General features: G+C 44.2%; 2 protein-coding genes across 5 annotated transcripts in view; both read left to right on the top strand.

Annotated features, from left to right (window-relative positions):
* The window catches only part of ZBTB34 (zinc finger and BTB domain containing 34), a 28,632-nt gene extending 13,103 nt beyond the window's left edge, over positions 1–15,529 (top strand). For all 4 annotated transcript variants that reach the window (XM_021069179.1, XM_021069173.1, XM_021069158.1 and 1 more), the window contains one exon: positions 8,978–15,529. In XM_021069179.1, the coding sequence (XP_020924838.1) occupies positions 8,988–10,502 (1,515 nt within the window). In that variant the 5' untranslated portion in view covers positions 8,978–8,987 and the 3' untranslated portion in view covers positions 10,503–15,529. The remainder of the gene's footprint in view (positions 1–8,977) is intronic.
* The window catches only part of RALGPS1 (Ral GEF with PH domain and SH3 binding motif 1), a 333,379-nt gene that overhangs the window by 13,025 nt on the left and 295,753 nt on the right, over positions 1–24,601 (top strand). The gene's annotated exons all lie outside the window — the stretch shown is intronic.

A 24,601-nucleotide genomic window follows, 5' to 3' on the forward strand; every position in this document is an offset into this window, starting at 1 on the left:
AAACCTTTAAAAAGCCTGAGGAGTTCCCTTGTGGCACAGCAGCTTAAGGATCCAGTGTTGTCACTGCTATGGCTCAGGTGGCTGCTATAGCCTGGGTTCGATCCCTGGCCCAGGAATTTCTGCATGCCTGGAAAAGAAAAAAAAAAGCCTGAACCTACTTTCCTTTTGCCCTTTAATTCCAAAAGTCATGATTTACACACCTTTGTGTCCTGAAGATGCTGTAACAAATAGGGAGCATTTGACCACTTGGTAGGTGCCAGTCTGTCCGCGTTTCTAGAAGGCAGTCTCTATAGCCATGAGTATGATCTCTGGAGCCGGACTAGGTCCATCTGTTAGCTCCGGGACCTTTGGCAAGAGTCTTAACTTCTTTTCTTCAGTTTCTTCATCTATAAAGAGGGAGCAATCATAATATTCAAAGTGATATATGTAATTAATATATGTAAATTAATATATGTAAGAAGTTTAGCACAAGTTTGGTACTCATTACATGTAAGCTATTATACACATTCGTTGCGTGAATTTCCCTCATTCAATTATCATAGCAGTCGTGTTGAGTAGTAGTTCTTTCAAGACCTTTTCTAGATACAGAGATCAAAGTTAACTGACTTGTTCAAGGCCACAGAGCTATTTAAATGTTCATTGTTATGATTTTCATTAGAAAGTGGCACAGAGGATTCCTATCCAAGTCCAGCTTCAAAGCCTGTTCTCTCTGTTACACCCTCCTGTTCCCCTAAAGAAAGTCTGTAATAGGTAACCTTGATTGCCGCGTGCTAAGTGCTTCCATAACTCCCCATGAGGCAAAGAATCTTATTACTGCTACTACCGTCATAAAAGAAAACTGAGACTTGGCAAGTTTATAAAGTACCTTCCCCAAGGTTTTACGAGTGGAAAGCAGTTATCATTTGAATCTACATCTGACTCCAGATTCAGGCTTCTAATAGTTATATTACGATCTTCATGGTCTTTTATTATTTTAAAAAAACTGGATGAGATGCCTTAAGTTTTTTTTAAGAGTCTAATATGATTCACTGAAAGGCCTTCAGCCTGCCTCATCCCCCTCCCAAGAGGCCCTTTGTTTTTGTGCATCGTTCCAGAAATATTCTGCTCATAATCTGTATATGAAAATACTGATAAAGTGAGGAGTATGAGTTTTCGTATCACTTTATACAAACAGCATACACACTGCTCTGCATCTCACCTTTTTCGTTTAGCAAATCTTATAGTGATTGTATATTAGTATGAAAAGAGTTTCCTCATTCATTTTTTTCTGGTTGTCATTCCAAGTAATACAGGTTCTCTTACAGAAGTTCAGAAAATACAGACAAAGAAGAAAGTTAAAACATCTTTACTCTTACATTAATGTAAATATTTTGTATACATTTTTAAGGTATGTATATTTAGTGTCATGTTTACATATATACTTTTAGAAATATCTTCCTCTATTTTATGGTTACCTGATTTTTTTAACAGCTTTTTTGAGGTATACCTTACATATAAAATTCATCCATCTTAGGTATACAATTCAGTAACTTTTAGTAAACTTAAAAAGTTGTCAAACTGTCACCGTAATTCAGTTTTAGACCATTTCCATCACCCATAACCTCATGTTGATTTATAGTTCATCTGCTACCTCTTTTTTTTTAACAGGTTTTTTTTTTTTTTTTTTTTGTCTTTTTGGGGGCCACACCCTCAAAAAGAAATGGAGGTTCCCAGGCTAGGGGTTTAATCGAAGCTACAGCTGCTGGACACAGCCACAGCAACGCCAGATCTGAGCCGCATCTGTGACCTACACCACAGCTCACGGCAACACCGGGTCCTTAACCCACTGAGCAAGGCCAGGGATCGAATCCGCAACCTCCTGGTTCCTAGTTGAATTCTTTTCCACTGTGCCATGATGAGAACTCCTGCTACCTCCTTTTCTGCTATGTTATTAAATATTTATCCAGCAGATATTTATTGAGTATCCACCATGTGCCAGGCAGTCATCTGGCAGGTGGTTAATAAAGCAGATAGAAATTCCCACCCTCATGGTGCTCACCTCTTGGGGAGCTCACTTTGTGTTCTTTGACATCGTTTTAATAATGACACGGTCTTCAGGGTGTAGGATGCCAGACTTGAATAAGTCCCTCGTTGGACATTTAGGTTGTTTCCATTGTTTGCTGTAGTAATTGAATATAGTTATGGATAAATTCTTGCGCCTATTTTCATGATTTTTTAAATAATATAAAGTGCCGAGTCAAGAGAAATTCCTATTTTAATTAAGGCTTTTGTTATATTTGCCTACCAGAAGTCTATGAGAGCACCCCATCCCTATTAACACTGTCAGAAGCCTTGCGTTTTTTAAGTCTGGGCACTTCCAAAAAGAAAAATTGTGTCTCATGTTAATTTTTATTTCTTTGTTTATTGATGATGTTGCTAACCATTTCATCCCTCTATTTAAAGGCTAGTTTAAATGATTTTTTAGCACCTGTTCATATTCTTTGCCCATTTTTCAGTTATATTTGGCTTTTATTGATTTATAAAAGTTTGATACTTCTCTGCTGTAGAGGTTATATTTTTCATAATTTGTCTTTTTTTTTTTTTGTAAAGGGTATACTTTTATTTATTTATTTATTTATGGTCTTTTTTAGGGCCGCTCCTGCGGCATATGGAGGTTCCCAGGCTAGGGGTCCAATTGGAGCTGTAGCCGCCGGCCTACGCCACAGGCACAGCAGCAGCAGATCTGAGCAGCGTTTGCGACCTACACCACAGCTCACGGCAATGCCAGCTCCTTAACCCACTGAGCAAGGCCAGGGATTGAACTGGCAACCTCATGGTTCCTAGTTGGATTTGCTAACCACTGAGCCATGACGGAAACTCCATGGTAAAGGGTATACTTTTAGATGTACAGAAGTATTTTGTTTGTTTTTTGGCCACGGCTGTGCTATGTGGAAGTTCCGGGGCCAGAGATGGAACCTGCACCAGAGCAGCCACCCAGGTCTCCACATTGACAGCACCCGAACCTTAACCCTCCACACCACAGAGGAACTCCTAAAAGTTTTTGCTTAAATAGTTAAATCTCCCTTTCTTCTGGTATCTATGTGTGTGTTTAGAAATGCCTTCTCTTGAAGTTATTTTTGGGTATGTTGTAAAGAAGGGATCTAACTCACTATTTATTATGTTATCCAAGCAGCATCTATTTCAAGAAGTCTTTCTTTTTCACTGGCTGAAAATAGCCCCGAAGGGCCCACCCTAGTCTGATTTCTACCTACCTGGATAGCCTCATGTGGCCTCTGCCCTTTCTCCTCATCCCAGCTGGGCCACAACGCTCTAATATTTCCTTCTTTCCCAACTCCAGCTCCCATCTCTGGGCATGTGATTCTTTCTATCTGGAAAACTGGAACATTTCCCTGCAGCACTCCCCCTGCCCCCAATATCTGGCTAACCTTTACTCATCCTTGAGTTGAAATATCACTTGTTCACATGGCCTTGTCTGACCACTCCTCCATTATGAAAGATCTCATAGCTCTTATCACAGTTTGTGAGAGAACTGTAGCTCGCTTGGATCCCTGATGCCAGGCTTGCAGAAGACCCTCGATATATACTTAATGATATGAATGAAGTATAGCCTCCTTAAACATTTTGACATCTATATGTTTGGCTGTATTTTTCTTTTTTGAAAAATTCTTCAGCATTTATTCTCATAGATCTGTGCTGTTCAATGTGGTAGCCACTGGCCAGGTGTGACTATTGAGCACTTGAAATGTAGTTATTACAAATTGAGATGTGCTATAAAAGTAAAATACACCTTACATTTCAAAGACTTGCTATGAAAAAAGAATATAAAATATCTGGTTTGTAACTTTCTAATATTGATGTTGAAATGATAATGTTTTAGTTGTATTGGGTTAAATGTGTTAAAATTTATGTTTTGGAGTTCCCGTCGTGGCGCAGTGGTTAACGAATCTGACTAGGAACCATGAGGTTGCGGGTTCGGTCCCTGCCCTTGCTCAGTGGGTTAAGGACCCGGTGTTGCCGTGAGCTGTGGTGTAGGTTGCAGACGCGGCTCGGATCCCGCGTTGCTATGGCTCTGGCGTAGGCTGGCGGCTACAGCTCTGATTCGACCCCTAGCCTGGGAACCTCCATATGCCGTGGGAGCGGCCCAAAGAAATAGCAAAAAGACAAAAAATAAATAAATAAATAAATAAAATTTATGTTTTACTTTTAAGTAGTGTAACTGCTAGAAAATGTTACACGTGGCTTGCATTATCTTTCTGTTGGACAGCAGTGTTCTAGATGAGTTTTAAAGTCGTGTTGTCAAGTTTCTTTAAGAAAGTTCTCCATTGGGAGTACCGGTTGTAGCTCAGCAGTAACAAACCCAACTAGTATCTGTGAGGTTGTGGGTTTGATCCCTGGCCCCGCGCAGTAGGTTAAGTATCTGCTTAGTGGGTTAAGGATCTGGCATTGCCAGGAGGCTGTGGTGTAGGTCGCAGACATGGCTTGGATCTGACATTGCTGTGGCTGTGGTGTAGGCCAGCAGCTGCAGCTCTGATTCAGCCCCTAGCCTGGAGACTCCTATATGCCACGGGTGCGGCCCTTAAAAAAAAAAAAAAAAAAAAAAAAGGTACTCCATTGGGCTGCATTATATTTATACATTAATATGGGGGAGAAAGTGCCTGTCTTTATAGTAATCACATACATCTTCCTGCCAGGAGCATATGTGTCTTCATTTATATATGTCTTTGTTCTTATTAAAGCATTAGAGTTTTCTTATTGTAGGTCCTGTTTTTTATTTATTCCCCAGATGTTGTATAGTTTCTGTTACTATTGTTGGTTGTTACTTGTCATTAGCTTACCTAACTGGTTTTTTATGAATAATAGTTTTTGAAACTCTACACTTGTTAGATCCTGATTCTAACACATTTTTTTCAAGTGATTCTCTTGTGTTCCCCTTCCTTCCTTCCTTCCTTTTCTTTCCTTTTTTTCTTTCTTTCATTTTATGGCCACACCCAAGGCATATAGAAGTTCCTGGGCCAGGGATTGAACCCGTGCTCTGTAGCGACCCAAGGTGCTGCAGTTGGATTCTTAACCTACTGCACCACAGCAGGAACTCCTTTCTTATATTTTCTATGTAAATAGCCATATTTCCCTTGAAAAGTCATTTCACTTCCCCTTCTCTAAAGGTTTTATGCCTTGATTTTCTTGTCTTGCTGCTTTGGCTGGAACTTAAAGAACAATGTTAAGTAAGAGCATTGGTAGACAGGCAACCTTGTATCCTTCCAGACACCCTAAAGGAAATTCCTTTACAAAAGTGTTCACCAGAGTGTGAGTGAGAGAACACTAATTCCTCGGAATATTAATACTTGTACCTTGAGAGAAGAGTTTCACAGTTAAATGAGTTCGCAAACCACTGAGTTAAACAGAATTCTTGTCTCCAGGACTTTTCAGATGGGTTATTATGCTAATAAGTTTTTTAATTCCTGGGAGGTAAGGATATTGAGCTTGGGACTAGAGTTCTACTAAATACATTTTGGGAAATGTGGATATAATGTTTCCTTTTTAAGGGTGATGTTGCCATTGGTTTGCAGTAGATACTACTTATTATATTAAGAAAATGTTCTATCCCTAGCTTATGGAGTATTTTGTCCTTACTTTGAAAGGGCATTTAACTTTCCAAAATGCATTTTTTGGCATGTACTTGATTTGGCCATATGGTTTTTCTCCTTTGACTTATTGAGGTTGCAGATTATATTCGTGTATGTCCTAGCACATAGCCATCCTTACATTTGATCATAATACATATTCCTTTGGTAGATTATATATTTGCTAGTATTTCCTGTAGGATACTGAAGTAAGTCTGTTTAGTGAAGTCCCTTTACTTAGCTAAGGCTGACGGTCTTCTCTATGCTATTCGCCATCTTCTGCTATCAGATTTATGCCATACAAACAGAGACACTTGAAGTGTTTTAACATGCATCTAGAGCAGTGTGAAGGGCCTGAAGATCATTTGTGCTTTGGAACTTCTGTTTCTTTTTAATTTATTTCTGCCCATTTATGTCATACTAAAAATATGTCCATTCTGTTCCGACTGCAAATTGATTTCAATCATAAGTGTAGGATAAATAAGGGCACAGGATTTCTCTTTGACGAAAATGTTTTAACAAATTGTCGTGATTAAAAAGAATTCTGTGAGATCTATCACACTGATTGATCTTTTTCTGCAGGAGTCTTAGGTTAAGTTGCACGTTGTGTTGTCTTAAAATTTAAAACTTTGTCATTAAATACTGTTTGGTATTACTTTTTTGTTTTCTTTGGGGTTTTTTTTTTTTTTTTTTTCTGTCTTTTTGTCGTTTCTTGAACTGCTCCCATGGCATATGGAGGTTCCCAGGCTAGGGGTTGAATTGGAGCAGTAGCCACCAGCCTATGCCAGAGCCACAGCAAAGTGGGATCTGAGCCTCGTCTGTGACCTACACCATAGCTCACGGCAACGCTGGATCCCTAACCCACTGAGCAAGGCCAGGAATCGAACCCACAACCTCTTGGTTCCTAGTCGGATTCGTTAACCACTGAGCCATGATGGGAATTCCTGTTTTCCTTGGTTTTTAGTTTGTTGTTCCTTTTCTAACCTCTTAAGCCATTCCTTTTTTTGTCTTTTTAGGGCCCCACCTGCGGCACATGGAAGTTCCTAGGCTAGGAAGCTAGGGGTCTAATAATCCGAGCCACAGCTGTTGGCCTACGCCACAGCCACAGCAACGCCAGATCCTAGCTGAATTTGCGAGCTACACTGTAGCTCAGGACAACTGTGGATCCTTAACCCACCAAGCCAGGTCAAGGATCAAATCCACATCCTCATGGATACTAGTTGGGTTCTTAACCCACTGAACCACAATGGGAACTCCTCATTCCATTTTTTTTTTTTCTTTGTTTAATGATTAAAAAAATTTTTAAGACACTGACTTTGCCTGTTAAAGTTCATTATTTCAGGGAGTTCTTGTTGCTGTGGTGTAAGCTGGCACCTGTGGCTCCAGTTATTAAACCCCCTGGCCTGGGAACTTCTATATGCCTCGGGCACTGCCCTAAAAAGCAAAAATTAAATTAAAATTAATTTTCTGGCCTTATTTCAGAACTCCACCATTTTATTGTGAAAAATTTCAAGCACAGAAAAGTTGAATTTTACAATGAACACTTACATACTCAATCTAAACGCTACACTTATTCACTTTTTACTTTGCTGTATCGCATATCTTTCATCTCTTTCTTTTAATACGTTGTCAAATAAGTCGAAAATATAAGTAGACTTCATTCCTAAACCCTTCTTGCTACAGATTGATGTGAATTTTCTTATTTTCTAAATAATTTTATTCATGATTCATTTTCTCTTTGATTCAGTACTTATTGAGGAGGTGTGTACATTTCTGTTGGTTGTTTTTTTTTTTTTTTTTTTTTTTGTCTTTTGTCTTTTTAGGGTTGCACCTGCGGCATATGAAGGTTCCCAGGCTAGGGGTCCAGTCGGAGCTGTAGCTGTTGGCCTACACCATATACCACAGCCACAGCAGCGCAGGATCTGAGCGAGGCTAGTGATAGAACCTGTGTCCTCATGGATGCTAGTCAGATTCATTTCCGCTGAGCCATGATTGGAACTCCTGTTGGTTGTGTTTTAAAAACAAAAATGTAATTGTGATCTAATTTTGTTGTGTTTTGGTCAGAGAACGCAGCCGGGACTATACACCCTTCTGTAGTTTTGAGTGATTCAGTGCTGTGGATTCTAGGTAAGGGGCAGTCAGTCTGTCCTGAGCACGCCGACACTGTGAGCACTGGCAGGTGATGATAACGCTCGTGGTATGTCTGTCATTCTTCTTGCTCCTGCTGTCTAAAAACTCTTCATTGGAAGAGACCAAGCTTTGCTCTATGAATTATCAGCCCAAAAGTATATAAAGGTGCATAGAGCTGAAGGGGAGAAAATGCACATTAGGATAACAACTCAGGGAGTTCCTGTCGTGGCTCAATGGTTAACGAACCCGACTAGCATCCATGAGGACGCAGTTTCAATCCCTGGCCTTGCTCAGTGGGTTAAGGATCTGGCATTGCCATGAGTTGTGATGTAGGTTTTTGTGGCTGTGGCTACAGCTCCGATTCTACCCCTAGCCTGGGACCCTCCATATGCTGCGAGTACAGCCCTAAAAAGACCAAAAAAAAAGTAATAATAATAATTAAAAAAAATTAACAACTCAAATTCTAAACTGAAAGGGTTTTTAAGCTCCATTCAGTGTATCTGGTGTGCTGTATACTTGAAAAATACCAATTGGGGAGTTCCCGTCGTGGCGCAGTGGTTAACGAATCCAACTAGGAACCATGAGTTTGCGGGTTCGGTCCCTGTCCTTGCTCAGTGGGTTAACGATCCGGCGTTGCTGTGAGCTGTGGTGTAGGTCGCAGATGCGGCTCAGATCCTGCATTGCTGTGGCTCTGGCGTAGGCTGGTGGCTACAGCTTCAATTACACCCCTAGCCTGAGAACCTCCATATGCCGCGGGAGCGGCCCAAGAAATAGCAAAAAGACAAAAAAAAAAAAAAAAAGACAAAAAAAAAAAGAAAAATACCAATTGGAAATATACAAATAAGGTAGAACATTTTTTAAAATAAATTTACTTATTTTTTTACAGAGTACTTCAAATCCTCCAAGGTAGGCGAAATAGGGAAATCTGTTTCCTAAAAAGGATAGCACATTCTCAGTTGGAGCTAAAATGGCCCTGTGGCATAGAACATGTTTTACCTTGATCAAGGTGAATGTTAGGCCATTAGGACACTAAGTTAATTAATCATTAGGTTATTTAGCTTTAGGAGAATTAGCCAAGACATGAGAGACTGAAAATAAGCAAGAAGAAAAATGATTAGACAGACCCTGGTGGTGGTGGTGGTGGCGGTATTTTTGCAAGTTGTGTTTATGCCGCTTGTACTTGGCGAGGAGTCACTGGTGAATTATGAAACTCTCTGTTTCCTCAGATTGCACTTCATGTCAGTAGAAATGGACAGCAGCAGTTTTATTCAGTTTGATGTGCCCGAGTACAGCAGCACCGTTCTGAGCCAGCTAAACGAACTCCGCCTGCAAGGGAAACTATGCGACATCATTGTCCACATTCAGGGTCAGCCATTCCGAGCCCACAAAGCGGTCCTCGCGGCCAGCTCCCCCTATTTCCGGGACCATTCAGCACTAAGTACCATGAGTGGCTTGTCAATATCAGTGATTAAAAACCCCAATGTGTTTGAACAGTTGCTTTCATTTTGTTACACTGGAAGAATGTCCTTGCAGCTGAAGGATGTTGTCAGTTTTCTGACTGCAGCCAGCTTCCTTCAGATGCAGTGTGTCATTGACAAGTGCACGCAGATCCTAGAGAGCATCCATTCAAAAATCAGTGTTGGAGACGTGGACTCTGTGACCGTCGGTGCTGAAGAGACTCCAGAGAGTCGGAACGGAGTTAAAGACAGCAGCTTCTTTGCCAACCCGGTTGAGATCTCCCCTCCATACTGCTCTCAGGTACGGCAGCCCACCGCAAGCAGTGACCTCCGGATGGAGACTACGCCCAGCAAAGCTTTGCGCAGCCGTTTACAGGAGGAAGGGCACTCGGACCGAGGGAGCAGTGGGAGCGTCTCTGAGTATGAGATCCAGATAGAGGGGGACCATGAGCAAGGGGACCTGCTGGTGAGGGAGAGCCAGATCACCGAGGTCAAAGTGAAGATGGAGAAGTCCGACCGGCCCAGCTGTTCCGACAGCTCCTCCCTGGGAGACGATGGGTACCACACCGAGATGGTTGATGGGGAACAAGTCGTGGCGGTGAACGTGGGTTCCTATGGTTCTGTGCTCCAGCACGCGTATTCCTACTCCCAGGCAGCTTCGCAGCCAGCCAGCGTATCCGAAGCTTTTGGAGGATTGAGTAATTCCAGCCCATCCAGATCCATGCTGAGCTGTTTCCGAGGAGGCCGTGCCCGCCAGAAGCGGGCCCTATCTGTCCATCTGCACAGCGACCTGCAGGGCCTGGTCCAGGGTTCCGACGGCGAAGCTATGATGAATAACCCGGGCTTTGAGAGCAGTCCCCGGGAGAGGAGTGCAAGAGGTCACTGGTACCCGTACAACGAGAGGTTGATCTGTATTTACTGTGGAAAGTCCTTCAACCAGAAGGGAAGCCTTGACAGGCACATGCGACTCCATATGGGCATCACCCCCTTTGTGTGCAAGTTCTGCGGGAAGAAGTACACTCGGAAGGACCAGCTGGAGTACCACATCCGGGGCCATACCGACGACAAGCCATTCCGCTGCGAGATCTGCGGGAAGTGCTTCCCGTTCCAAGGCACCCTCAACCAGCACCTGCGGAAAAACCACCCCGGCGTCGCCGAAGTCAGGAGTCGCATGGAGTCCCCCGAGAGAACAGATGTGTACGTGGAACAGAAACTAGAAAACGATGCATCGGCCTCAGAGATGGCCCTAGATTCCCGGATGGAAATTCACACGGTGTCGGATGCTCCTGACTAAGATGGTAAAGACGTGCACCCACACAAAGCACATTAATCAATGCCTATTTGTGATTTGCTTTGTTGTAACCTTTGGTTGTCCCAGCCATCTGGAAATCTCCTGGTCTCTTGGCAGTTTTTCTGAGGTTTCTGGAAGGAACACCTCATTGTGTTTCTCCTTTCCCCTGCCCTCCCTCCCCCAAGCAGTTCAAAGCATGAAGGGCAACGTATCCAGGGAAAACAGGGCTGACAGTATTCCTCTTTGGCTGAACTCTTCATCCAGAATCTGCCAGTGATTTAGCTATGCCAACTGGTTGACCCTCCGTTCTCTGCCAAGGGGCACACGCTCTCATTGTGCACTGGCAGCAGTGCGTTTCCATGGAGGGAGACAGGGGTACCGTCAGCTGATACAAATGGGTAACCTTTTCTAATTTAAAGTTACTTTTAGGGGGTAGTTAGACGATTTATATATATATATAATAAAGCGATTATTATATATATAGTATATATACATTCTCAAATTTGATTTTATTCTGGTTGAGGTGAATGTAAGAAGAATATATAATTTAATACAATGTGAACAGGGCTTTTGACTCTGTCTCGTCCCTACCTATGTTAGGGTTTTACCCCTTTATTTCCCTTTCGAAAGAATGTTAGTAAGTTTTCATATATATTACTCATTGTGTCCAAAAGCAAGCAAAGCAAATCACAGTGTTCACAGCTCTGCTTCATGACAAACACATAAACCAAATGCCATAAAATGTACTCAACTCTGGTTGGAAACCATTTGGAATTTTTGTTAGTTGTCCAGTAGGGAAGCTGGACAAGCCGTGGTGCTGACCTTTTTACATATTGTAGTGTTATATTAGCCAACCCCAAAGGAGCAGTGGTTTTCAATGTTTTTACTGGGCCTACAAATAAATCTACCTTCATTCCGTACTGTAGAAACATACATACCAGGTAACTAAATCTGAATCACTCTCTACCGTGAGTTAGCGCTCACACTAAAGGAAAGGGATTTGTAGTTCTGTCTACAAAATTCTCCAAACAGTGTTGTGGGTTTTTTTGGGTTTTTCTTTCTTTCTTTCTTTCTCTTTTCACACAGCCAGTTCAGGTGCACAGCAACTTTTTCTACATGCAGTTCCCAGGGAAACTGCAGAACTTGGAATTTGTACTTTTTGTAAAGATATACTCTACGGGAATTGCAAGCAATATATCTATCTTAGTATTGTGTGTGCTGACGAGAGCCTCCGTGGCTCCCCCACTCTCAGTGTTTCCTGCTTCAAGAAACCAACAGTCAAAAAGCCCTCTAAGATACTCTGTGTGTCACCAAATCTCTGTGTGTCACCATTTTTTGGGTCACGTGGTGCTATTTTTTATGTTCTGTATCTCTTAGGTCAGTATAGTTGTAGAAAATGTGAAATCTAACGGTAAAAGTGAATTACAGCTTTTTTCCTCTCGAGTTTATAGCTTGAAAAAAGACCTCAAAAGCATGTGCTGGCAAACACATTACTGTATAAAAACATACTCCAGTCCTGTTTGGGGAAGGTTTTATTAGTACTTTAGGAAGTGTCTTCAGTTTTATCTTTTGTTCACCCGTGTGCTTCTGGTATACAAAACGGGCTTTTTATAAGATTGCTTTGGTACTGTATACTCCGACAGAGTAATTTTTAGAAGCAATTTGGCGGTGGGTTTGTGCTGCAGGCCGCGGGGGGAGATGTCTGCGCTCCAGACTCTTCCGCTGGAGAACCTTGGTCCTAAAACTCAGAACCAGTGCGTCTCCACAGAAGGGCACAGACCACCTAAGAGAAAGACGAAAGCAAAAAGCCCCACCTCAGGCTAGGCGTTAAAGAATACGAAACTAGATGTTTGCTGGTTTTCCACATGCTTTTTTGGCTCTTAAAATACCAAGAATGGAGTTGGGGTGGAGGGTGTTTGGGGATTTTTTGCTTTGTTTGTGTTTTGGGGGAAAAAATCATGCAGGCCCCCGTGCGGGATCACCCCCCACGCCACCCCCGCCCCGGGGCGGTAGCCGCGCAGCAGTAGCGTCTCGAGCACATGGGATCTGTCCACGCGTGGACTGCCGCGCTCCACGTCAGTGTTACTGCGTCCAGACACGCAAATTCTGCTGCTCCGAGGAGCGGCTTTTGCTAATCGGGTATAGAGTATGCCTTTTCCTGTCAGACTGCCTAAGTAAGGGGTCTGTTCTCTCCCTGAAGCACTTGCTCCACTCCTGTCAAAGCCGTGTGCCTCAGGGGGAGGCTGGACCCCAAGTGTTTACCCACTTAAATATGTTCTGGGGTTTCAGGTAAATGTTTGTGATGATTTTTTTTTTTCCTTACATGAATAAGTTTGGTTTTGATTTTTTTTTTTTTCAAAGAATTAAATGCAAAAAATTTGTATTGTGATACACATGAAGTTTGTGACAAGAAATGCCCAGATCAAGGACAGAAGAGGTCAGGCTCAGGGAAGGACCTCCTTTTCACTCAGGCTGGGGGCCTTCCGAGAGGTCTCCAGAGCATCCTCTAATAAGTGAGACGAGTTCGGAGGGGAGGCCCTTGGGGCAAGCACCTTGAATGTCCTGGTTCTTGTCACTGTGTCAGTCTTAACCTTCCTTACATGGAGTTCTTTGTACTTGTAAATTTGTTTTAACTGGTTTGAGTTTACCAAAGAGTGACTTATCCAAAATTGTCTTTGACAAAAATAGACATTGCTTTGATTGTACAGTTCAGGTTCAGACATTGTAATGGGACTGTTATAAGGGGCAGAAAATTGATTGAGTTTCTCTCTAACGATCATGAGTCCACATCTTGCAAGTTCCACTTGCTCCCATTCATGTTGCTAACACTTTACCCTTTCCACTGCTAGCAGTGTTAAGAAAGAATTCTCAAGCCATAACACAGTACTGTAAGGTTCCACAGGGCTTCGAGGGAGGCAGCACGCGAAGCAGCACAGGGCCGGGCGGCCTCTCTGAGCCCGCGCGCCGGCGTGCTTCTCCGTGTGCACGGCGAGCGAGAGGTTAACTCCATTCACATCAGGCAGCAGCACCTAATTGTGCCTTGTCACCTGAGGATGTGCCAGGATTCACGTGACCACAGAACAGAAACATTCTCTCCCCCGAAGTTCACGTCTCCGCAGACGAAGTCCGCTGTGTAACTCCTTAGAGCAACTCTTTTTGGAAAGCAAAGTCCCTATTTCTGTACAGTTTTAGGTTAGATGTTTCATTTATAACAAATGCAAAAATCAGTTAAGATGAAAGTGATATGTGAAGAAATCTTTTACAGTAAAATATATCCTGAATTCAGAGAGGTTTGTTCATAATTGAGTCTCTTCTCGAGCTACCTTTTCAACTACATAGACAATGTGAAGACAGTGACAGCGTCCTTTTCTCTAGGTGTCTAACCTGTTATTACAAACTGTGAAAGCAAAGAATTTTATACTTTTACTGATGTTTGTGGTTTTAAACAGTTATTTTCATTCTAATCAGTTCTCTCCCCTCTCATTTCTACTAAAGCTGTAAATACATTTAGAAATTATATTTGTAAATACAGTATATGAAGCCGAGTTAATTTGGGGGTCCATGGAAAGCCTCCCAGTTGGCTTTGCCTTGGCAGTTTTTTTTTTTTGTTTGTTCGGTTTTTTTGTTTTGTTTTGTTTTGTTTTGAAATAAACAGAAAGGATACTGTCAGTTCACTGTTAAGCAGAATATACTGTAGAACGAAATTGGTAATTTCTGAATCTTCCAGAGCATGAGTAGATGTCTTTTCTGATGATAGCAGTTAAAACCAAGTCTTTGTTTTTCCCTTAGCCCAGACCATAGGCCTGCATATTTTTGTGTGTGGTTTTGTTTTTACTTTTGTTTTTGCAGCCTAGATTCTAGGAAGAATTTGCAGGAACACAAAACAAGGGCTGGGGGCGGGGCGGGGCGGCGAAAATCATCTATGTGAATGAGCTTTACTTTAAAGAATAATCCATGTATTTTATTTTAACAATGTTTTCCATTAGTTACTGTGATTTTGTTGTTGTCGTTGTCATCGTTATTGTTGAATTCTGTAATGGTTTCCTGTGAAGCCTCCACTGAAAGGGACTCAAATATGCAACACCTAAACTATTTTCCAAGGGCACATGCCCCTTGAATGGTGCTTCTAGACTGGTCAGGGTTATTTATTAAATTTTATATATGAAAGTATTGGGGAATTATGTAAATTCTTTATATGAAACTATCTAGTTCATAAATCATAGATTTCATATTACTCAGTGCAACTGAACTGAAAGTTCAGAAGAGTCATTCATATTGTTCCAAGTTTGTAATGGTTGTCACATGTCACATCTGTCTTTTCAGTAAGTGCCAGAGTGTTTTCCACTGTTTCTGCCCAGTGCTTGGCTTCCCGGCCCTGAAGAGAACCCCGTTCCCTCTGGTTCCCCTCTGGGTCTGGCACAGACAGGGCCGTTGTAGTTCTCGATCAAGTCCTGGAGGAAGCCTTGCAGCAGATTCAGTAACCAGACCTCTTGCTTCCCCTCAGTGACAAGTATGCTGTGAATTCAACCTTTGGACTTGCTGCCCAAGCCTTTGGTTGCTGCCCTGACTATAGTAAGAGGTAAACTTAACCTGGTTTATCCGAGAATGACCATTTTCCTAATGTGAAAACCATCTCTCTCACCACTTTTATTAGTAGGGCTAACATTTTTTTCCGTTATAAATGGTTGAGCAATTTGAATGACTTAACACAGTGTCATTATCTTGCAATATAAACTGGTAACCTCACGACTCCACACTTCATCACCACATGAAGTAAATGAAGCTAGCTAAGCGGATGCTGTATCAACTAGTAACTTGCCATTAAGGATTATTTTATAGCATGAATTTTAAGACTATTTATTCAAATGATATTTTACTCTTGTATTCATTTTGTTTTAGATTTGTGACATGAATATTTCAGTGCTGCTTAATTTTGTTCTGAATTCTTGTTTCTTGCTTGTAAATGGCTTTTTTATGGTATAAAGTCAATGGAAATTGCTGTTTGTAAATAAAAATGCTGCTAGAGCAAATGTGCTGTGGTCGCCCTCTGTGTTTGCCCCTTTTGGCCTCCTGAGTTTCACAGCCACTAACAAACATCTGCAGTGTCATAGTTTCTGTAACCGTTGTTTTTGAAAGGTTAGGGTTTCATAAGAAGCTCTTGTGCCACTGTGGTGCTAGAGAGAGGAGAAAGCAGCAGATAAATGTCTGATCATTCTCTTGTGCGGCAAAGACTAGCTCGTCACGGGTCAAGGTCTGCACCCAGCGTCGCTGGTGGATCCTTCCCTGCTTTCCTGCAGAAATGCCCCTGGCTCCCTCGAATGTGCCCTTTCACCCCCACCACAGAGCCTGGAGGTGCAAGTGCCCTGTCTCCAGCTGTCGGAAACCCAGCAGCACCCAGGGTCCCTCCTGGGCACAGAAGCCTCTGTGAACCCCTCATTTCTTGTTTGTAGGAAGAAGTCTTCGTATATCTTAGCCCAGGCCTCCCTCAGGCAGGGAGCTTTCCCTACCGCAGCCCTTCTAGGTCAGGCCCCTGCCCTTCGGTACACTTTGTTGCTCTGAGAAATGGGTAATTGTATATTGATTCATGAGATTATTCAATTACTGTCTCTCCCTCTAGCCTCTAAGTTCCATGACAGCTGGGATCTCCTGGGCCGTCTCCCTAACCTGCCTATCCTTAGCACAGGACCTGGCACCGCGGCAGGTGCACAGTAAGGATTGAATGAATGAGCAAATGCGGAGGTTCTGGGAGGATCAAGCAGGGCTGGGGTTGGGAAACGGGTCAGGATTAATCTCGGCTCCTGTGCTGTTAGAGCTGACTTGCTCCTTGCTGTCAAACGGGTTCTCACCAGGGCTCCTTTATAGTCGAGGGGGCAGCGCGAAGGTGCACAGTGTAAGAACCAGCTCCGTTGCTAGCTGGGGGCCTGGGGATGCCGCAGGTCCCAGGGACATGATGGAGAAGGTGCGTTGGCTTGTGAATCTGGAGGTCCCGCTTGTAACCATACCTTTGTCTGACACCTTCTTTAGTCCCAGTTGGCCTAAAATGATGGAGTTGTGCTCTTGTGACTCAAGTAAGTTGGAAGGCAGTGGCTTCTGTGGGTTTGCTTTTCCCTAAGGCTGGATAAGTAGCCCAGTGTCAAGAATCAGGGATGAGCCTCTCAGGCAGGGATGGAGGAGTAATGGCCAAGGAACGTGGTCCTGGAAATGGGAACACCACTTGAAGCAGACGAGCTGAGTTGGAGCAGATGTGTACCCCACCTTGAGCTGCACTGCCGGCAAAGCCATTGGCAGTAGCTGGCTCTTCATTTGTCCTGAAGTCACGATCTTCGCTCACTTTGATTTCTTCTAATTATAATTCACACCACCGGCCAAGCCTGCCTGGCTTCCGGGTGTCTGTGATGTCCCTTAGATGTCAGCAGCCACCGTTCCCCTGATCGTTTCCTCGAAAACCCCTCAAGCTTCAGTGACTCATAATTAAGTTTCTCCATGATGGTTTTTTTTTTTTTTTTTCCCTTTTGTTCTGCAAGGCAGGCCTAGCCTGCATAACTTTTGTCAGCAAATGGGGCTCAAAACTTTTCAGAACACAAAGTAAATGGCAGAGAGAGGCCACCTCCCTGGGAACCAGTGTTGCAGAACTGATCGACTTGGGCCAGTGCCTATGGAGCCCTCACCGGGTGATGGCTGTGCTTGGCGAAAGGTGTACAGTAAAGCTTGCTGGTCCAGCCTTCATTGATGAAAAATGTGTGATTATTCTAAAATAGCATTGGAGGAAGGTATATGGGGTTTGTTTGTTTTAAAATCTTTTTTGGCTGCCCCACGGCATATGGAGTTTTCCAGGCTGGGGATCAGATCTGAGCCGTGGTTGCCGAGTACACCGTGGCTGTGGCAATGCCGGATCCTTTAACCCACTGTGCTGGGCCAGGGATGGAACCTGTGTCCCAAGTGCTGCGGAGACTGCCAATCCTGTTGTGCCACAGTGGGAACTTCAGGCAGTATATGTTTAAATTAACTGGATTATAAGGCAGTCAACCCCGGGGCAACATGCCTGAGTCTGGACCGACAGAGCTGTCTCTTTCCAACTCAGACCTGGAACAGGTGCCGCGTCCCTCATCTCTGAAAGAGGGCCCTTAAACGGACCAGGGCTTCTCTTGTTCCTGCCTCTGCCCTAGTGGAGCTTGGATCGAATCAGTCGGGCTGGGCCTCTAGGGGGTAGTAACTTTGGGGCAGCTGGCTAGATGTCACTACTGGCCGTGCTGCCACCTCGGGCTGTGCAGATAGGCCCACCTTGCTTTGCTGTGGAGGCAGGGAGGGCCAGGCAACTCAAAACCACATGCTCATCCCTACTGGCCTCAGCCATGGCACTCTTATCACCCCATGGGCACTCCTCTCTGAGTCCTGACAGAAGATTTGCCTTGTCCTTCCTCAGGTTCCCCTGGACCCCTTTTGTGGCTGTGCATAGCTCAGGACTCTTGAGCTAGAATAGATCCTGCAAGTTTGCTTGCAGCATCTTCAGGTGATGTGTGTGTGTGTTCTTTAAAATGTGCAAATCAGAAGGTCAGTCTTTTTTTTTTTTTCTTTCTTTTTTTTAAGGCCGCACCTGTGGCACATGGAAGTTCCCAGGCTAGGGGTTTAATCGGAGCTACAGGGGCTGACCTACACCAGAGCTCACGGCGACGCCAGATCCTTAACCCACTGAGCGAGGCCAGGGATCGAACCCGTAACCTCATGGTTCCTAGTTGGATTGTTTCCACTGCGCCACAACGGGAACTCTGGGTAAGTCGTGTGGCGTTCCAACCTCTTCCCCAGAATGTACACGTGGGAGGGAAAGACCCTTGCACTCCCCTAAGAGTGGGGAGGGCCCTCCCAGGCTATCTCCACCCCGCCTCCCGGTAGGGGGACTCCTATGCTCGACCGTATACGTAATCCCCAGTTTCTACTTGCTTGTGGACACTGGCTGCCTCCCAAGGGACTCCCCTTTGACAGCTTGCCATGATAGAAAGTCCCTCCTTATCCTGAGCCCCAAAACTTGCCTGGCTGGAGTTGGAGCCTTGGCTCTCTGGTCTACACCACAGGACCTGGCATGATTTAAATACTCAAGGGCAGCATGCCGGCTCCCTCCAGCCCTCTCTTTGGGCCTCTCTGGGCTGAATGTGACTTGAGATATTTTCTCTAGATTTGAGGCCTGAGGATGTCTTTCCCCTCTCTGCCCACCTCTCTCCAGGGCTTTAGTAAATATTATTCTGAGACGTTTCTGACAGAATCGTGTTGGAGCAGAGGTAGTGGAATCCATAACTTGGAAGAACACATTTTTGGCAAAAAAAAAAAAAAAAAAAAAAAAAAAAATTGCTTTTGTGTGACTGTTACTTCAACTAGTCTGTCTGCCAATGTTCCACTCATTACACATCTGGGTGGCTGGAGCGGTTTTCAGTTGTTTTTTGTTTTTGTGGTTTTTGACCCCTTAGCTCCTTCACTCTCTCCCTTTACTTTCCCAAATATTAATGTGAGAATCAAAAGCCATCTTTCATTGCAGAGATCTGGGCTCGTAGGCTGGACTTCTGCACCTGAAATTTCCCCGGAGGTCTCACTCCGTTCCCTTTGAGAGCATCTTCTCCCTGTGACGGCTGATTCTCCGGGTGCTCAGGCTTTCTGACCCTCCCAGGCACTGGTGCTACCTCAGCCCAGCAAAAGGGGTTCATGGCCTGCGTGCAGCATCCTCGCAGAGGGGAGGCATGGCACCAGTCTCTGGCTTTATACCACTTTGCCTTTGCTCTTTCAACACAACTGAGCCCCCCTGCGGGGACCTTGCTCACTCCTTCCTACCTGTCGACCCCTGACCAGGCTGGTGGTGAAATGGGACTGCGAAAGGTGCTCCCTAACTGAAGTGCTCGTTCCCTTCTTTCCGTCCATTCCTCGATCCCTCTTTCCCCAGAACAGGCCTCCAGGGACCTCCAGCCACCACGCTCTGCTGAAGGGCCCCACTTCCAAGTGCAGTCAGGGGATGACCAGCTGTAATCCCCGTGAGGACTGGAGACTTCCACCTGAAGGTAAGGCCAGCACCTCTCTGCTTGCAATTTTACTTGTGCAAATGCTGTCCTTTATAAAGTGTCCTTTGCTATCTGGATTTAAGCCCAAATGGAGCTGTGTCCTTCTCAGGGGCTCTGTGTGGATGGTGGAGGCTTATAGCCTCATTGATTCCCATCAACCCCCTCCCCCAAAGGAGCCAGCAGCAGGGCCTGGTAACCCTGAGAACCCTGGAATCTCTCGAAGGGCAGAGGATCTTGCGTCTTTGTCCTGGGCACTAAGATGACCACTCAGACTCCAGACCATAGAACTAAGGTGGTTCCTGTTGTCTCTGAAAAGGGTTACATGGTCATGAGCCTTTGCCAGCCCTGGTGCACTGGGAGTGAAAAAGCACGAAATGCAGCTGGTTCTTCCCTGGAAATAAATTTCACTCACTGGCTGGAGCCAGTGGACACATCTTGTAAATAGAGGCCTCGGCTTTAGGGCTAAAACTGCCTGTGACTGGTTTTGAGTTCTCTAAAGAACCTATATCCTGCTGTAGGAAGGAGGACCAGGAGACACCCCGTCTTAGGGAGGAGGCCCAGCTAAGTGAAGAGGGGGAGCAAGATCATGAAGCAAAATTCAGGTGAATTACATAGTGAATGATAGAAAAATGAAACCATGAAAGAACTCGTTTAAAAAAAGAGGCGGGGTTCCCATTGTGGCTCAGCAGTAACGAACCTGATAAGGATCCATGAGGACTTGGGTTCGATCCCTGGCTTTGCTCGGTGGGTTAAGGATTTGGTGTTGCCGCGAGCTGTGTGGCTCAAGTCACAGATGTGGCTTGGATCCTGAGTTGCCGTGGCTGTGGCAAAGGCTCTAGCTGCAGCTCCAATTTGACCCCTTCCCTGGGACCTTTCATATGCCATGGGTTTGGCCATAAAAAGATTAAAAAAAAAAAAAAAAAAATGAGGGGACTTCCTGTCGCGGTGCAGTGATTAACAAATCTGACTAGGAACCATGAGGTTGCGGGTTCGGTCCCTGCCCTTGCTCAGTGGGTTAAGGATCCGGCGTTGCTGTGAGCTGTGGTGTAGATGGCAGACATGGCTTGGATCCCGCATTGCTGTGGCCCTGGTGTAGGCTGGCAGCTACAGTTCCAATTAGACCCCTAGCCTGGGAACCTCCCATATGCCGCGGGAGCGGCCCAAGAAATGGCAAAAGACAAAAAAAAAAAAAAAAAAAAAAAAGATGGAGTGATGGCTCATTTGCTTTTGCAGCAGGGAAGATCTTTTTAAGGATAGGACCGAAAAAAAAAAAAAAAGGAATTCTAGGGGGAAAAATAGGTTGGTTACATTCAATGTAAAAAATATGTTTAGGAGTTCCCATCTTGGCGAAGTGGTTAACGAATCTGACTAGTTACCATGAGGTTGCGGGTTCGATCCCTGACCTCACTCAGTGGGTTAAGTATCTGGCGTTGCCATGAGCTGTGGTGTAGGCCACAGACGCGGCTCGGATCCTGCGTTGCTGTGGCTGTGGCGTAGGCCGTCAGCTACAGCTCTGATTCGATCCCTAGCCTGGGAACCTCCATATGCCGTAGGAGCGGCACAAGAAATGGCAAAAAGACAAAAAAAAAAAAAAAAAAAAAAATGTTTAGCAAGGCAAAACAACAAAACAAAACGCTACACGTTTAGGATAAAACCTTTGCCAAGCATAGAACAAGATTTTTTTTAATTAATAAGAAAAAAATCTAATTTTAAAAAGGGAAAGGAGGAGTTCCTGTCGTGGTGCAACAGAAAAGAATCTGACTAGTTACCATGAGGTTGCGGGTTCGATCCCTGGCCTTACTCAGTGGGTTAAGAATCTGGCATTGCCATGAGCTATGGTGTAGGTCACAGACACGGCTTGGATCTGGTGTTGCTGTGGCTGTGGTTTAGGCAGGTGGCTATAGCTCCAATTGGACCCCTAGCCTGGGAACCTCCATATGCCATGGGTGCGGCCCTAAAAAGACAAAAGATAAACACAACATAAAATAAAAAGGGAAAGACCTGAAGAAGCAATCCCCATAAGAAATACTCAAGACTGATAAGTACAGAGTGAAGATGCTTTATCTCTGCAGAAAGCAATCAAAGCAATAATAAGAGGCCATTTTTCTTTCTTCTTCTTTTTTTTTTTTTTTTTGTCTTTTTGCCTTTTCTAGGGCTGCACCCACAGCATATGGAGGTTCCCAGGCTGAGGGTCCAATCGGAGCTGTAGCTGCCGGCCTACGCCAGAGCCACAGCAACATGGGATCCAAGCCATATCTGAGGCCTACACCAAAGCTCACAGCAACGCTGGATCCTTAACCCACTGAGCAAGGCCTGGGATTGAACCCGAACCTCATGGTTCCTAGTCGGATTCATTAGCCACTGAGCCACGATGGGAACTTCTCCTTCTTCTTTTTTTTTCTGTCTATTTTAGGGCCACACCTGCAGCATATGGAGGTTCCCAGGCTAGGGTCTAATCGGAGCTGTTGCTGCCAGCCTACACCACAACCACAGCAATGCCAGATCCGAGCCACATCTTCGACCTACATCACAGCTCACAGCAATGCTGAATCCTTAACCCACTGAGCAAGGCCAGGGATTAAACCTGTGTCTTCACGGATGCCAGTCAGATTTGTTTCCTTTGAGCCCTAACAGGCACTCCCATTTTTCTATTTATTCAATTGACAATATCCAGCATTGATGATGGTGGGGGAGAAATGAACACTCATAACCTGATGTTGAGAATGTAAGTCAGTATAACATCTCTGGAAGGTAGATTGGCACCACGTTTCAAAAATTTAAATGCATATTTCCTTTGATAGCGTGGTACTACTTTTAAGAATTTAACCTACAAAGAGAGTGTAACAAGTAACAGAAGACATATAACTTTACTCATCCCAGTGTTGCTTCTAAAATGTAAAAGTCATAAGCCCTTATAATATCCAGCAGTAAATCTCATACATTCCTAACGTGCTATTGTAAGGATTCATTTAAAATGATAGTATCAATGTATAAAACCTTTAAGGCATGGAGAAATATCCACGACATATGTTGAGTGTGGGAAAGCAGCTTACAAAAGAACATATGTTGTGTGAGACTACGTAGGTTAAAGTATACACATGTATATAAAACATATGATATTATGTTACATAATAACATGCACATAATGGCCTCTATATTTAATACCTATAGATCTCTATATTTATCGAATGAGATCATGCATTTAATGAGATAAAACAGAGTAAATGCTTTATGAATGCTAGCAATTAGGAGATGAGGGTGGATAGGCAGCCACATGTTCAGGTATATTTTATTTCAAGCTAAGAAATTCGGATTTACCCTGTGTCCATGGGGAGGCAGTAGAACTCAGTTCAATGAATACTTACGGAGTGTCTACTGTAGAAATGCCAAAATCAAAAAGGCTTTTTCACAGAGAATATTGCTACAGAGAGCGAGGTTTGTGTTAAGGGAAGGTCAGCCAGTTAGCTCCAAGGGGGATTGCCGTGGGGACTTCATCAGGGTCTGGGGCCAGCTCTTAGCCTGTCCCCCTAGAAACCCGACTTTGGAACATAGAGAAGTGGGTCTGCATCTACGACTGGCTTACTGACATTAAGGGTAAAGACTGATGTCTCGAGTAGGGTGCTGCTCTATTTCAATGAGACATAAGCAGTGTGCTCAAATGTGACGTGTTCAGCACATTCGTTTTCAGCAGACCTCCGTGGGAAGCGCTCACTACTATTGGTGCTACCAATCGATGAGGGCTGCCATTTATTAAACATTTACTAGGTGCCAGACAATATCTTAGGCACTATGCATGCATTATTTCCTTGAGGCCTCAAAACAACTCTGTAAGGTGGGTACTATTATTTATTATCTTCATTAAATTTTTTTTCTTAAATCTCATTTTCCTAATACTGGAGCACTGAATCACCATGGGCCTGAACTGCCCATGAAGAACTGGATATTATCTGATCCACTGAGCCCTAAGGTTGGGCATGGGCAGCAGAAACCCATTATCAAGTAGAAAAGGTGTACGAGAGGACGTCCTGTTGTGGCTCAGTGATAACAAACCCGACCAGGATCCATGAGGATGCGAGTTTGATCCCTGGCCCTCCTCAGTGGGTTAAGGATCCAGCGATGCCGTGAACTGTGGTGGAGGTCACAGACGCATCTCAGATCTGGCATTGCTGTGGCTGTGGTGTAGGCTGGCAGCTGCAGCTCTGATTCAACTCCTAGCCTGGGATCTTCCATATGCCACAGATGTAGCCTTAAAAGGATGAAAGAATGAAAAGAAAGGAAGGAAGAAAAGAAAGAAAGAAATGGCATATGAAAGGTCAGATTTAAGAATGTCTAGAAGGTTCTTTTTGTATGTTGCATGAATAGGTGACTATATACCCATAGGAAGAAAGGAAGGAAGAACGAAAGAAAAGAAAAGAAGGAAAGAAATGGTATATGAAAGAATATCCAGGAGTTCCCGCTGTGGCTCAGTGGTTAACGAATCCGACTAGGAACCATGAGGTTGTGGGTTTGATCCCTGCCGTTGCTCAATGGGTTGAAGATCCGGCATTGCCGTGAGCTGTGGTGTAGGTGGAAGACGCAGCTTGGACCTGGTGTTGCTGTGGCTGTAGCGTAGGCCAGTAGCTACAGCTCCAATTTGACCCCTAGCCTGGGAACCTCCACATGCTGCGGGTCCAGCCCAAGAAAAAGACAAAAAGACAAAAAAAAAAAAAAAAAAAAAAAAGAATGTCCAGAAGATTCTCTTTGTATGTTGCATGAATAGGTGACTATATACCCATAGCATCTACTCCTGCTGCGTGGCCTTCTCTACCTTAATCTAAACTTAAAGCCTTAATCTCCACCTGTGTAGGCACCTTCTCGATATGGACTGCTGAGAAGTCTCAGTGCAATGCAAGAGTACCTTTGAGAGATGGTGCAAAGAGAAATCCTTCCACCTTCTTCGATGGTCAATTTTGCGTGGACTGAGAGATGACCAGAAGTGTGGGTATATATAGATTCATGGGCAATGGCTAATGGTTTGGCTAGATGGTCAGGGATTTGGAGAGGAAATATTACGTCATTTCC

This window comes from Sus scrofa, chromosome 1, assembly GCF_000003025.6.
Source record: "Sus scrofa isolate TJ Tabasco breed Duroc chromosome 1, Sscrofa11.1, whole genome shotgun sequence".
Lineage (NCBI taxonomy): Eukaryota > Metazoa > Chordata > Mammalia > Artiodactyla > Suidae > Sus > Sus scrofa.